The sequence below is a fragment of the Chenopodium album genome, chromosome 17 (genome assembly GCF_948465745.1).
Source record: "Chenopodium album chromosome 17, dcCheAlbu1.1, whole genome shotgun sequence".
NCBI classification, from domain to species: domain Eukaryota; kingdom Viridiplantae; phylum Streptophyta; class Magnoliopsida; order Caryophyllales; family Amaranthaceae; genus Chenopodium; species Chenopodium album.
Window position 1 is genome coordinate 8,179,467 of NC_137850.1, and position 16,372 is coordinate 8,195,838.

Below are 16,372 nucleotides of genomic sequence, written 5' to 3' on the forward strand. Positions count from 1 at the left end.
ATATTAGTATTTATATACGTATAGCACAATTCCAATACATACAACTTAAATGAAAGGCCATGCGAATTTACCTCATTACCCCTGTGGTGGGAAATCTTACCCCAGCTGAGACCGACTTGCTACAAATGAGGTGGAAAATAGAGAAATGAGTAAAATAAATGATAAACACAATGATTGTAGTTAACCATTGGGTATTCTCTTAGGCTACAAGTTTTGTACAGGCTTTAGGAAACACTGAAACAGTGAAACACATCCGTCCATCCAAACTTGTAGCCTAAAAAAAAAGGTACCCACCATAAATTTTTGAAGTTTCATTGGCTCATACAGTTGCATTCAAAATTATATTGATATCATTATATATAAATGGCCCTGTGTGATGCATAGATATTGTCATGTTGCATAGTATTAGAGTCGAGTTTATAGAATACGCTAAATCATAGAATAAAGCCATTTCAAGGATCGAAGTACTTAGTAATTAGTATTCCGCAAATTATTTGTTTGCTGCAAAGGTTAGAGTACTCTAATGACCTACAAGGCTACAACCAAATCATACTCAACATTGGGATTTCTAACTACATATCAAGAAGGAACTGCAGCAACTCTATTATATGGACCTATACAGTTAATAACCCTGGTGAAGCTGAATAATTAGCGGTTATGCACTTAAGCTCCTTCGACATCTGAGGACAAACTAGAAAACCTTCGCAACATTCAACATTTGTACTAAATACAGAAAATTGAGTGGATGAACTCCGTGGCACCAGCTTAGACGGTGTATGATGCCAATTAGGCATATGCTAATAAATATGGCTACCATCAAATCTGCAATTTGACTCAAAAATGCAATTGGAATGCCCTCTTGCGATCATTTGCAATCAGACCCACTGGCACTTGGAATTGGGTACTTTTCTATCACACTTACAGTTTCTGAATCGCCTAATATGGTTTCAGAAGACCCAGGTCTCTTCCAAACTTTTACATGCCCTTCTCTGCATGCTGTAAGGATAGAGTGCTGTGTGAAGACCAAGTCTGACAAAGGATCAGTATACACACGATGAGCAACAAGTGGAGAAAGCTTTGGGACATCTCGCATACTTGGAGCAGGCTGTAAAGAGCCCAACGGAACCACACTATCCCATTGTGCTGATTGACTTCCAGCGCTGTATGTAGGTGAACCACCTGGTGGACAACGACGAAGAGGCACTACAATTTCATCCATCGAAAAATCCCATAAGAGCAATTGAGTGTCCTGCAAATGGAAAGTTTTTCACTTGATCATATAGGTGTACTCAATCGCAACCGTAACATGTTACCCTAGAAGATTCAGGAAATATGTAAATAAAAAATGTTCTAATCTAGCATGGCATGGTCATGCTCTCCAACTTTGCTTCCATTAATGTTGAAATATGACAGTCTCTAATTTACTCTCTCTCTTCTTTCAAACTAGGGAAATAAGATGGGAAAAACTTATTGGTCTCATGCATCGAGGTATTCCCATCTGGTAGGATTTTGTGACATTCAGGGTGGCATGTTTATATTTAAGTTGTGCATACTAAAACCAATTCTGGAAGAAAACTCATTCGCCCCAACTAAATCATTTGCAGTGGTAAAAGGTGCAAGTTCAAACAAATTTAAATTAAAAATAACCATCCATAAAGGTAGGGCTGTCAAACGTATCGTGTCTTAAACAGGTTGAAAAACCCTTGACCCAAACCTAACCCGTTTATTAAACGGGTTGAAAACCCTTGACCCAAACCTAACCCGCTTATTAAACGGATTACGCGGGTAACCTTTTACCCAAATAGTATGTAATAAATTAATTAATATTCAATTCAAAAATAAAAAAGACAAACATCATTAATTCATTAAAGAAACTACAATAGTTTAAAGTTAGTAGTTTTACCAAAAGATACAACAAGGATGTAAAGCAAGTAGGTTTAACAATACAACCATACATAAGAATTGTCTCAAATTAACCGCCAAATTTAATTTTAATTTACAAAAGATGAAAATTATAATTTTGTGGCTAAATTAACCGTTAAAAATTACCAAAATGTATAAATGGTGTCAAGGTAATTACAAAATTACAAGTTTTGATTTTTTGAATAAAAAATTCAGTTTTTTTTGCTACTTAATTAACAGATTAAACGTGTCAAGTTCGGGTTGACGGGTTGTCGTTCAACCCATTTATATAATCGGGTTATGCGTGTCGGTTTCGGGCTGAAAATTTCAACCCAAACCTAACTCGTTTAATTTTGTGTCGTGTTCGTGTCGACCCAATTCTGTTAACGGGTCGAGAATTGTTGACCCAAACCCACTTATTTCGTGTCGGGTTATCGTATCGTGTCAGTTTTTGACAGCCCGTACATAAAGGGGATTGAATTTATATCCCATGCTGATTTTGTGATTAGAGAAGCCCTGTAATTTATGTAGTCAAAGAAATTATATTTATCCAAGACACAAATACATTTTTCAATTTGGTGAAATTAGAAGGTTAAGGAACTGGCAGTATATATAGTTTTTCAGGGCAAGCTCAGAACTCTTAGATAGCAAACTTATAGGCATCCTTCAGAATCAAGGCACTCTTATTCATTTCATCTCTACTCCCTTGAATCGTTATACTCCCCACTTTCTCTCACCTTATTAAATCACTCACTCAACAAAACCCCATCACCATTACTCCCATAAAACTAAGTGCCCAAGAGAAATGAAAAGTTTTATCTGGGATGGAGAGTATTAACTAAGAAGAGAATCTTTGATAGCAGGAGAAAATGAAGCAACCTATTCATGTTAACTTTATTCTCCTTCAATAGGAGCACAAAACATAACCCAACTTGACTGATTTAGCAAAAGGAGATAAGGTAGCTGATGCCTACAGTTTGGAATTTCACAAGGTGTGTATGGTAGATGACACACGGATAAATCAAGGGAGCAACAAATATATCATTATCTCCGCGGACTTCGATGTGAGATGAGACTTCCAAGAACAAATTTCTTTTACTAGTATAATGATGATGCTGTATATTGCTAGGAGGAGGAACAGCAAAATGTTCTCCCTTCCAGGAATCTAAACTCAATCAGAGAAGCCGAACAATGGACAATGATATATACAAAAAAATTTTGGTCGTAGATCAAAATACTTCTTAAGAAATGTGGTGAAAATTGACTGAGAAAATAAATATCCTTTGGCATACTCTCATGGCAAACAATGAGGCATGCTGAAGATGAGATGACCACACTGATGAGACAACAGTTTGCAGAGGAGAAACTACTACCAAAAATGAAACCATGAACGTAATGAGAAAAAAGGGTGTATGGAGTATGTGCTCTTATGTCCTTTTGCATAGCCATTGCCTACATCTAAGACTCACTCATTCCATCAAATTGAAATGCGCACGTATGGTGCACTGGTGCTTTTTGGAATTAGTTTCTTTGAAAAGCATATGTTTGTCATGTATATCACATTAGTACATTATGAGTTTTAAATTAAACCTAGTGACTATACGTAATGCATCAAGTTTATCGGGAGGGGCATAGGTCGTGCACTGCGATAGTATCTTGAGAGAAAGATGAGTTTGTTAGAGGAATATTATTAATAGAGCAGATTTGGGAGATATGATGAATATTGATGAGAAGTTTTTTTATTTTTAAAAAAATTTGGTAGCTTCCTATGGGGCTTTAATCTTTGGTGAAGAATTGATTGCGTTGCTAATACAACACCCAAATTCTCTTATTTCTCAGTTCTAAAAATCTGATTCATTCATTAACAGTTTGAAAAGAATTCCTGACCTCGATCAGATAGATATGAGGGCACAATATAATTATACCACAATATTCAGTAAACCACATACCTGACCAACAGAACCAAACCGATACATCACATTTTCTCCAGTGCTATCTGAAGATGGGGGTGACCAATATGGATCAAAAGCAACTCCACTCACCTGCAAAATCCAGTTCAAACAGGAAGAGGCACATCAAGAACACCCAAAAAAAGGAAATTATAAGAGCAAAGGGGAATTGGGCAGTTGGACAGGAAGTATAGTAGCATGCTAGCTAATCAGAGAAATAACTAGGAATCAACCATCCCAATCTAAGAACAACTTTCCCATTGGGCCCTCCCCATCATCTCAAATGAAGATGAACAGATCAAATTTTGTATTCTTGTCTCCACCCTCCTAAATTATAAGAAATGGCCAGAAGGAGGCTTACCCATGAATTGTGCCCCTCACCCCAGGCTATAACCTTGCGATCTTCCATGCTCCAAACTTGAACTAGATCATCCTCACCACCAGTCAAAATATATTTACCATCCATGCTATGTGAAGAAGAAAATTTCAAGTCAATTGCGATTCTTGAGAGAATAGTAAAAGAAATACATTGATATGTTGTAATGAATAAGAAACACAGAATTGGTTAGGCATATATCAAATCTACACAAATAAAGCTCTCATGAGTCATATTACACAATTTGTTGACATTACCTCCATGCACAACAGAGAATAGCACCATAATAACTTTTTCCTCCACATACTAGCTGTTCTTTCTGGTAGTCAAACACTCTTAAAAAGCCTACAAAACATAACTACGTCATTGATGAATAAGCATTATATGGGATCAAACTCAAGTGTGTATAAAAATACCATCTCTCCCAACAACAGCCAAATGAGTGCCATCAATGGAGAATGTCATTCTATTGATTGAACCTTGACATATATGCCATCTAGAAATAGGATTGCTCTGCAATTATAATCATTCATGAGAAATCAGACAGGCAGTAATATATAGCTATCAAAATATTAAATCTAAAGACCAGCTTTCTGGATCCCAAATTTCCCACACAAGTTAGAAACACACGTATTTGCAATTACATTAACCAACCATTACTAAGAATAATAACACTGTTCCATTCGTGAGTTAATCATGAATTCCTAAACTAATAATCCCTCGTTTAATCTTACAATTGCCTTGTCAGGCCTTTTTCATTTTTTTAATAATATTATTACTATATCTCTCCTTTTACATCCCTTACTTTTCAATAAACTATTACTCCATTATCTTCTCTTACAATTTTTTAGTACTTCATCTACCCCCACTTACCTAATTATAAATTATAATAAAGTCAAGTAAACCTCCTAGAACTGTGTTGGTCAAAATGAAACACTTAAAATTGAAGGGAGTGCCATTTTTAGGATGAATATCTAATGTTTAAAGCTAGTCCCAAGGGTTGCACATATCACTACCGAATTTAACAAGATTCCCATGGCACAGATTAGGTCCTCACGGTTTAATGATCTTAACCAGCTATATCAATACAAGATATTTTTAAGGGTCGATAGAATTATGACAGAACCCGTGAAGGAAACATCAACAATGCAACAATAATAGCAAGATGACACATACTAGAACATCCAATCTTGATCACAGGATTACTTGTACATCAATGTGAAACAATGCACAAATCCAATGTTAACACCTAAGTTCAAAACCTTGACAGAAGTCCCCAAGTTATAAGAAGGTAAAACTAATGATTTAACCTGTTCTCAACGATTAAAAAGGGGAATTACAGTACATAGGCTGTGTTCCAAGTATTCCTGGTTTCTACATTTCTACATTTTGTTTCCTTTAGGACGCATACATTGAAGGCACTATGAAGGAGCAGGGGCAGAATTTATTAGTAGAAGAGGTCAAGCTTCTCAGATGACAAGTAATACCTCACCTTGCTAGATTTTGCATGTGCAATAGAAAATTGAGTTGGATCCTTCATGAGTGGGAAAGATGAATCAACAGTAGCATCCTTTCCCTAAAAGATAGTAACATTTCTCTTGAGCAATAATGTAAAAGATAAATAGAAGAGAGGACAGAGAACTAAAAAATACTAATATGAAGCTTGCCTTCTCATACACATACACGTTTCCATCAGCATGAGCAACAACAAAGAAACCATTGACTTGAGGAACCCATGCTACACTGGTACACCGGCTGCTTGAATATTTAAATTTTCACATGATTTGATCAAATAGTGTTGCAAGAACAAGGGAGCACAAACAATTCATGTAATAGGATAGGCAAGAACTTTAATTTTCACATGAGCATTCGCAATATACAAGCAAGATAAAAACATTATCCATTCTACAACATGTGGCATATTTTTCTTTTGAAGACATGTGGCATATTATGGTAGTGTTTTCTTCACCTTAATTTTATTGATCTTAAATTATCTTATTTTATTAGTTATGAACTCATCTTATCTAATTTGAACTTTTCAACCCTTATGGGTCTTATGACTCTTATCTTATCTTATTATCTTGGAGATTATTAGACCTTATAGAGAGTTATAAGGTCTTATTAGACCTTATGGGAACTTGCTTTATCTAATCTTATTAGCCCTTATATTATTTTGTCTAAAAATTATTAGCCCTTGATTCAACTTATTAAATCTGAAATAAGTGAAAATAAGGTGGGGAGAGCAGAGCCTGAAAGAGTATTATAAGTTACGTCATAACTTATACTTTAACAATGAACAAAACTGATATACCTATTTAGCACATCAAGTAGAGCACACAATAAAAGTGGCTATACCAAACATGAAATTTAATAGACAACAACAAACTTCTAAAACTAAGATGAATTTTTATGCATCTTCATGAAAAAAGGGACAAACAGAACAGAAAGATACATAAAATAAAAAGTGCTTTTAATAATGTACTATGAATTCGAGATAATTTGGTACCAGAGCCACAGAAACAGTTACATCTTAGCATATGATATCTTGCATGACTAAAGACCAGTGGTAATAGCTAGAAGAGCTTCAGATATCAGAAGAAGTCAGTGCCTAATAACAGAATAGTGGACACCATACTAGAGGTTCACCATACTTGTGAAAAAAAAAAAAACTTTGTACAAGTTCATATGCAAAAGTGCATGCACATGGCATAAAAAAAAAATGAATGAGTATAGCTCAAGTATAATTAATTAAACTATTGACGTAGTGATCTTACAATGTAAGTCCATATTTAAAATATTTAGGAGAATATTGGCATAAAAAGAAACACTGCTTCCTTGAGGAAACACATTCAAACTGAAGCCCAATGTACATCATTGTCTAGGCTAAAATTTGGCTCATATTCCAGTTTGAGCAAAACTGTCTATTAGTTTAGAGTACTTGCATGTTTGTAAACAGCAGGCATGTACAGCCAACTAAAAGAAGAATATGTCAATGATATGTAAGTTTGCAAAGCTTAACAGTAGACTATCAAGAAATTATACTTGGTCTTGGGATACATTTGTAATTCTTAGTTCCACACCTTAAACAATAAATTGACAATAAGGAGGGAAAGACCTTATCCATCAAAGATCAAAGTATAACACATCCAAATAATATAACTATACCCTTAGTGAACTAGACCAATAAGTAATTATAACTTTCTCTCATACTACATGCATAGAAACAACTTTAAACCATAAAGACAACTTCAATCAGAGGTTGTCATGCAGATTGGAATAGGTCGGCTAAGACAATGGCTTCTACTTTCTTAATGAGGTATGAGTTTTAATAAATTACTAAACTAATTGGCCACAAAGAGCCTCAAAAACATAAATGAATAGGAGACAACTAAGAGTCCAACACCCTGTGTAACTTCAATAATGGATTCCAATAGGTGTATTTGACATCTGGTGATCACTTTCAAGTTATACAAGATAGATTGCAAGATAAGAGAAATTAGCTAGCAATTAAAGTTCCCCTACCCCTGAAGAGTGTTTAAAAAGAAGAATTTGCAAAAGGTTATGGTGTAAAGCTGCATTTGCATTATAATTGATTAGACTAGACCAAAAACCATAATAATATTATACCAACAGCATAGATAGTCCTTTAATCTAATCAAATGAGGTTCCAAAAAAATAATAGAAAGGTGGTAGAAGCAGAAGCCAAAAACAAGTCAGGAAAAGTAAAGAATGTTCTTAATCCACTTTATTATGCTAAAACTCAATAATCATAAAATTTGACAGAATCTATGAGCCAAAGAAACAACATATGAACCCCATATTGAGATGACAGCATTATGAATATCAACGAAAGATACAAAACCCTGATAATGAAATAACCAGGGGCTCAAGTAAATATTTAATGCAGGATGTAGGTCTTGCCTATTATTAATGGAGCCATCTTTGTTATAGTGATGTGCTCCAACAAGCTTCTTTCCAATATCTTGCAACTGCTGTCTTAAGGATACTGTGTACACTGCAAAGATAAAGGTAGATACAAATATTTAGTCATTTCAGGGCAACAAAAAGGAAATAAACATCAGCCAAGCAGCAGAAAAATACCATCTCCAGAGTTTAACCCTATCAGTAAGTCATGGCCATCCTTAGCTTCAGGATTAAAGGTATGACAAACAGGATTTGAACTGGCAAAGTGTATGGATTTAATGGGATCCTACATAAGCACATGGATCTCTTAAGTCACAGGATGTTTATTCCCAGATTAACTTAACAACATCAGATTCGGGTATGGATTAGATTAGAAAAAATATATCAATAGATAAATGAATAATAAGCGTCACCTTCTCCTGTGAATTCAGGTCACTAATATACAAAGTGTCTCCCACATTATATATTATGTACGTTCCTTTACCATCAAAATTGGTGATTGGCGAACTACTACCATTACTGGAGCTTCCAAGTGTAGCAGTTTTCGTAGCCGCAGCAACAGCTTTATTAGCTCCATTAACTCCTACAAAACTAAGAGCTCGCCCTCCATTATTCGAGCCTAACAACTTTGCAGCAGCTGACCTTACACTACTACTTGCACTATAACCTGAGCTTGATGTGGGTGTTGATGAAGCTGTTTTTTCCTTGAGATTAGCTAATGTTACCTGAAAATAATTTCCAGCAAATAACAATGAAAAACTAAGATGGGTTTGATAGAAACCAAATCAAAAAGATGAATTGTTGAATACTGTTCGTGGTCTAGTCCTCATAACTTATAGAATAGTGTCCAAGATCATTGTAAAAAGAGGTTTATCGCATTTAAGAGATGTAATTCGCTCTGACCACAATAAGGGGGGCATTTGGTATAAAGTAGAGAGATAAGAAAAAGGAAATGAACAAGGCTTATTAACTTTGTTGTTCATTAGGACATTTTAATCATTCCCTTTACCCTCTCCTTACCCCCTAACTCTTCTACTTTGATCACCCGTATTTCCATTCCCTTTCTTTATGTCACCAATGTACCACCATACCATCAATGCACCACCACCACTCCACCCCTACTACTCACTGAGTCACTGGAACCGCCAATTTCACCGTCACCGCCCACCACAGTTACCCTCACCAGAACACAACACCAGCTCAACCCACCCAAAAACCACACTTACCTATCTCGAAACCACCCCTCCCGACCACCCAAACCACCCCCACCCACCAAAGATACTCCACCTACCCAAAACTACCCTCACTCACACCCATAAACCACCCCCACTCTTGAACCATATCCACCCACCCACTCGAAAATCACCCTACCACCTTGAAAACCCATCCATACCCACTGTCCCACTCATAATTGACAACACCAAAATTCCACAAAATAAATTTCGTTAAGAAAAAAAATCCAAAATTAACAATGAAACATACCTTCTTATCATCAATTATGGTTTTAGATGGTCAAAATAAAACAATGGTGGTGGCAAAATAGTTAGAAAAGGGAATGGCGAAGGTGCAATGGTCGAAAGTGGGGTGGTGAAATGACGGCGGCGCGAAGAGAGGGGCTGAGGTAACAAAGGGTGATGGTACCATAAAGAGAGTGTAAAGTATGGTTTAGCGATGGTGGGAGATAAATATATGCTCAGTTACCAAACAACACTACATATCAAAGGGAGTTACTTTCCATTCTATATCTCCTTCTTTCCCTTTCCTTTTGATGAACCAAACACCTTCTAATTTTATTTTGGTAAGGGGATATAATTCTAATTTAACAATTTCTTCTGTAATCTTGCACTCGATGAAGTATATGTTTTTTTTAGGGGGGGGGGGGGGGGGGAAGGGGGATTCGTTAGGTTATTTTCTCTGAATCTTGACTTGTAAAAGGCTTATGGAGACTTGAATTGAAATTCATAAGAGAATGCCTTAACTTATTGAAATTCATAAGACTTGAATTGAAGTGGGACCATGGAGGGGTTAAACGAGGGAGAGGGAGACTGAAAATGACTTGGTTGAAAGGAGTTAGGAAAGATATGAAGTATACGGATTTGCGTGAGAATGAGGTATTTGATCGTAAGGGATGGAGGAGGAAGATTTTGTCGAATCACTTTGGTTCATGTAGCCGACCCCACTTATGAGATTAAGGTTTTGATTAATTGATTGAATGCCTTAAATTATTTAATTTTTTGGCTAACTTCACAAATGTTACAACACATTGTGCCACTTTTGTTTCTCTTCAATTCTAATAAACTCCACTCTTCTAAAGGAATTATGCAAGAGTATCCTATTCCCCCTTACCTTCATATACTTTGCACGAAACTCCTTTCAACAATAATCCATGAGGCTTACACTTCAAAATCTTTGTCCTTCTTAAAGGCAGAACAAAAAAATTAATGGGCATTAAAGTACCCCTCCTTCTCTCACAAGTCACACTACCAATCTCATTGAATTGATGTTTAAAGCAAACTCTTAACATTCAGTCCGTTACGGACCTTGGTTCATACCTGGTTCCCCTAACCCAAAGAATGCCTTCAAATAGCATTGCTAATCCAATCAACCCTTAAAATATTGTAAAGACACTTCATGCAAGGAATAGGCTTTCCCAATTACATTCTCAAAAAGCTTGATTCAATTTTAGAAAACTTCTTTTAAGGGTGAGAAAAATGAAATAAATTGCTTTGGAGAAGATTTGTAAACCAAATGAGGGAGGGGGAGGTAGTTTTTTTATTTATACAATGTCCTTAGCAGAACCAGTCTGGATAGAGTTTGTAAGAAGTGTCATGACACAATAGGATAATTGCCTTCATGGTAGAAAACATTGCTCTTATAGACCTTAATCCCTGTGTTTCCAACGAAAAAAAAAAAAAAAGATTCCTATATCTGGAAAGGGATGACAGTAGGATAATAATCTATAAGGAAAGTCAAAGTTGGAAAATTGGGAATGGGATAAACCTCTGGCTAGACAAATGATTAGGAAACAAAAGCCTTATAAGTCCATATATAGGGCCTCTAAAAGTTGGTAAGAATAGAAGTTTGAAGCCCATTTGGTAGGTGGTGATAAATAAGGGTACTACTACTAGGAATAAATTTGTATGTAAATTTGAAAAGAACGTCCAATGTCAACGCCCATGACAATGCAAAACAACCCAAATGTTTCCATCTTTCTTCCAAGGATTTCATTAACATTTCCACTTGTGGCAATTAGGGATGGCAATGTGTAGGATGTAGGTAGGTCTAGCAATACTCGGACCCGTACCCAAATTTTTTTTACCCATAGCCTACCCAGACCCTTAAAGTCTAAAATTTTTAGACCTTTACCCGGACCCTATGGGTCTAACTGGGTAGGGTCCAATCAAGGTCCTTTACCTTTTGTCCCCATCAATTTCTAATTGGATTTTTTTAGTGTATGATTACAAATAGCACGCAAAAAATAAAAAAAATAAAAAAACTAATACATGCAAACATTAACAATTAATTTGACAAATCATAAAACAATTATAAAATCGGCGACGTAGATGGTTGCTTGAGACCGATAACTCGGCAAAACAAAATGCGGTGAAGTGCTGAAGTTGAGGACTTGAGGTCTCTCTGTTAGGAAATTAGGACTTTGGATTGGTGAAACAAAATGTATATGCGGCAAGGTAGCTATAAGCTCCAAGCTCCTTACAAACTTAGGATTTTACAAGTGTGATTTGTTTTGATTTGATTTGATTTTTTTTTTTTTTTTTTTTTTTTTTTATTTTGTAAATTGGGTGGCAGTACGAGTGTAGGTAGGTTCTGGGTTTGACGGGTCCACCGGTAGGGTCATTGTACTTAGACACTTACCATACCTAATACCACCTATACCCATACCCGTATTTTAGGGAAGGGTCCGACAGGCATTGTCATCCCTAGTAGTAATGACTAATGAGTGGTAAAAATTAATGAAGAAATATTTGAAGTTTAGGGATTGGATTGCATTACCATGGACATATAGATAATACTTTGCCTCGCAAAATTACATTGTGTATGCTTTTTTGCTGGTGACATTGTATTGGTGGACAAGACTAAAGATGGGGTAACTGTTAAACTAGAACAATGGAGACACACATTGGAATTGAGTCAAAGTAAATCAGAGTACATTGAATGTTGATGTAGCAATTCAGGGAGACAATCAGAGATATAGTGCTTGTGGACAGGAAAAATTTGTTGAAGAACAAGTCTTATAAAGTTATGAGTACCTTAGATCGATTTTCCATATATCAAACAAGATGTGAACCAAATGGACAGCTGCAACTGGGGTATTGTGTGGCAAGGGCATAGCCTTGGCATTGAAGGAAAAAAAGTTCATGACGACTATAAGAACAGCACTATTATATGGATCTAAATGTTGGGCTTCAAGAAGGACTATGTTAGAAAGATGGCAATAGTATAGGTGATGATGTTGAGATGGATGTGTGGAAACACTTGAAGGATTAATATTAGGAATGAGAATATTCAAAGGTAAGTTGGAGTTCCAGATAATGAAGGTAAGATAAGGGAGAATCAATTACGTTAGTTCGGACATGTGAAACAAAAATCGAAAAATGCTACGGTAAAGAAAGTAAAAAGGTGGGGATCCAAGATGAATTGGATGGAAAGAGTTAAGTAAATAAAGAATTTGGGTTTAGAGGAATACATAGCACTTGAGCGAAGGGAATGGAGGGACCGGATCATGGTTAACAATGAAATCTTGCTGCTGCAAAATTACACCAAAATTCATTCTCTTTACTATGATTTGTTACTACCTATCAAATAGGCCACTAGCGCAATTAAGGATATGAAAGCTGACTTAGAAAGAAAATTGGATTTCCTAATCTAGAAAAATAGTGAAAGAATCAATACTACCACCTTCAATGAGGATTGAGGAGGATAGGTTGTGGATGTTTCTAAATCTAATACATCGTATGTCCAAAGAAGTAGGAGTTACTGGTATCAGCAGGAATAAGTATCCAGAAATCAATCTGTGATGCAGCACTGGAAGCAGTAATCCCTGAAATGCTCCAAGCACTGGAATAGGAATATCAACAAACACTAAGAACATTGCATCATCGCCTTGGACATGAAAAAGGCAATTGATGAAATAGATGAACCACCTCAGATTCAAACCAAACTAAGTTTATCTAAATGCAGGAAACTCACAAGCCAACTACCAGGATTCAAATTCGAGTGCCAGGCACTCGATCAAATATACCGACAAATGCATTAGCTACGAGTCTATGACTATATTTTGCAAAGATGAACCGTATTTTATTCCAGCCCATTAAATTGTACTAATCTACTTGAACTTGACACTGAATATAATACGACATTGAATCCATCTTCGAGAATTCGATTTAATTCAAACAATATATCATCAAGGTCAACCCAAATTCCACAATTAAGGAATTAATTCAATCACAAAACTAATAATCGAAAACAACATCTTATAATTGACATACCTAAAAAAGTAAATGCAGCAATATATTCAACATCAATAAAATTCAATCAAACACACAATCAACACAACCATAATCAATCATAAACAACAACCTACAATTCGATATCGAATATCATCAAACAATCCAAATCATCCGCAAAAACAAATGAAATTGAAGAGAGAGGAAGAAACCTGAGAGACGGTTTTGCCGTGAGAATAATGGAGAAGAGTAGAAGGATGAGACTTCTCGCAATGAAGAGTGTAGCGGCCTTCGGGAGTTTTAAAGTAGGTTTTGAGTCCGGCGGTGGCGGGAGAAGATACGCCGCCGTTGACGGTGGCGCTGTTGGTGGTTGCGGTGGTAGCGGTGCTGCTGTTACTCATTGTTTCGGCGACGACGACGACAACGACGATGACGACAATGGGAGATGAATCTAAAAGTGTAGCATTTGTTCATGGCATAGTTTTGTTGAGGGTTTGACCGAATCAGAGATTAGTGAGCTTGACTTTGACAGTTTCAGATGAATTTTTGGTGTGCTACTTTTGGATCTGATTTTTAAGTGATTTTCAAACTGTCTTTTCTGTTACTCGCAGCTGGTTCACCCAAACTCTTAACTCAGGCTAATTTATTGCCCACCACTAACACTACATCCGTAATTTATTAGTTGACATATTTTGACTTTAACATTATTCACACACTCCGCTTTGACCATATTTTATTTTACAAAGTTTCATATGTGGCTGGCCGCACCGTACGGCCAGCCACAATATAATTTTTTTTTTAAATTCTTCTTCTCTATCTCCTCATTCTCTCTCCTCTTTTAATTTCTTCTTCTCCATTTAGCCACTCATATCACCCCCTTCACCAAACTATCTCCTCTTTGACTCTCCTCCTTTCTCTCTCCTCCTTTCTTCAAAAAAGGGCAGCATACTTACAAAACAAACCACCTGCAATTACAAAGGAAGAATGCATGTCCTCCACCAACCCGTCGTCGTACTCCGTGAGCTCCTCTTACTCCGTCGTCGGAAAACAAGTTAAGGTTTTTAAGGCATAATTCGGCCATAAAACCTCTAGATCTAGAGTTTTCATGGTCGAATTTGGCATTTTTAGCCATATTTGAAGTGAAATTCGAAGCCATTGTTAATTTTAAAGGTAGTTGTTCAATTTAAATTTATTTTTTTTAACGATTTGGTTGTGGGTTTGGTTGGATCTATGTTTGTTTGTGGGTTTGGTGTATGGTGGTGGTGGTGGCATGGCGAATTGGGGGTGGGGCTAGTAGCGTTTTGGGGGTGGTGGTGGGTCAAGGGTTACTAGGTCAGGGGTTACTTAAGGGGTTACTAGATGGGTATGTCGGGGGTTACTTAAGTGGTTACTAGATAGGTTACTTAAGTTGGGTTACTTAAGTGGGGTTACTTGAAGGGGTTCCTAGGGGTTACTTGGGAGGTTATTTAAGTGAGGTTACTAGTGGGGTTACTTAAGGGGTTACTAAGTCGGAGGGGTTACTAGAAGGGTTACTTGGTCCGGTCAGGGGTTACTAAGTCGGAGGGGTTACTATAGGGGTTACTTGATTCGGTCAGGGTTTACTAGGTCCGGTCAAGGGTTACTTGGTCTGGTCAGGGGTTACTTGGTTGGAGTGGTTACTTTGTCATTTGCTAATTTGGCACCATGTCGCATGGTGCGGCCAGCCGCACTAGAAACGCACTGATTTTATTTCAGCCCATTGAATAAAATACAGTCATGTGGGATTTTGTTAGATTCGTCACGATAAATATTTTCAAAATATCAACTTTTCATAATTTTTGTTTATCGGTAATTAGAGATATGAATGGTTTGAAATTGTACATTGGCAAACGTGTCAACTAAAAAGAAACGGAGGAAGTATTAAAAATGTTACAGTATAGTATGACTGTTTTATTAATAAAAAAAAAGTTAATTATGTTGAATAAAAATCACTATAGCATTAATAAGAGGTTTACAATTTTTGTGAATTGAGACTCAAAGTTGAATATCTAAGGGGTTGTTTGGAATCATTTTTGGTTTTCAATTTCCTGTTTTTTTGAAAAGCAAAAACCAAAAACAGGAAACAAGAAAAAGGTGTTTCCACTTTTTTGTTGTCAGCTTTCAAAATTATCATGATTTTAATAACTTTAAATAATTTTTGATTCATTATGGGGCATATATCATATACTTTTAAAAAACAAAAAACAAAAAAAAACTGAAAACCACAACAATGCCAAACGAACCCTAAACTTAGCAACTTTCTTTTTGGTATCTAAGTTAGAATACCAACTGATTGGCGCAATTTTTGTCTTACTCCAGGAGTACCATGTTCACTATGGTACTCTGGGTTAGTTACACAGTATTAAAAAAAAAAAAAAAAAAAAACCTCACTTATACAAATTCGTAAAAAGGAAAAAAAACGGGGGGGGGGGGGGGGTGGAAATTCCCATTGGTACACTCCAGGTTCTGACATTTTCCATTGGTACCACATTTTTTTTTACTTCCTGCTAGTACACCCCACATTTTGACTTACTAACTCACCTAATTAATATTGTTAATCAAACGTTAATAACTTAGTTTATTAACATCTTAGGGTTAATAAAAGAAGAAATGACTAATATGCCCCCTTTTTAAATCCTTTCCCTCCAATTTTTCCCCTTTAATATTTCTGTTATTTCCCTCAAACTTTTTAAACCCTATTCCTTCCCTTTAAATTCGCCACTTTCCCTCTTCTCTTC

The 16,372-nt window shown here is 36.2% G+C and overlaps 1 protein-coding gene across 1 annotated transcript; it reads right to left on the bottom strand.

Moving 5' to 3' along the window:
• Window positions 1-437: 437 nt before the first annotated feature.
• On the bottom strand, window positions 438-14,200 carry LOC145587545 (uncharacterized). Its single transcript, XM_081644278.1, has 11 exons — window positions 13,829-14,200; window positions 8,565-8,876; window positions 8,329-8,437; window positions 8,149-8,242; window positions 5,895-5,982; window positions 5,720-5,803; window positions 4,644-4,740; window positions 4,485-4,572; window positions 4,213-4,318; window positions 3,852-3,944; window positions 438-1,249 (listed from the first exon to the last, which is right to left on the bottom strand). The coding sequence occupies exons 1-11, from the start codon at window positions 14,015-14,017 to the stop codon at window positions 866-868; spliced, it is 1,644 nt and encodes a 547-aa protein (XP_081500404.1). The 5' UTR covers window positions 14,018-14,200; the 3' UTR covers window positions 438-865.
• Window positions 14,201-16,372: the final 2,172 nt, after the last annotated feature.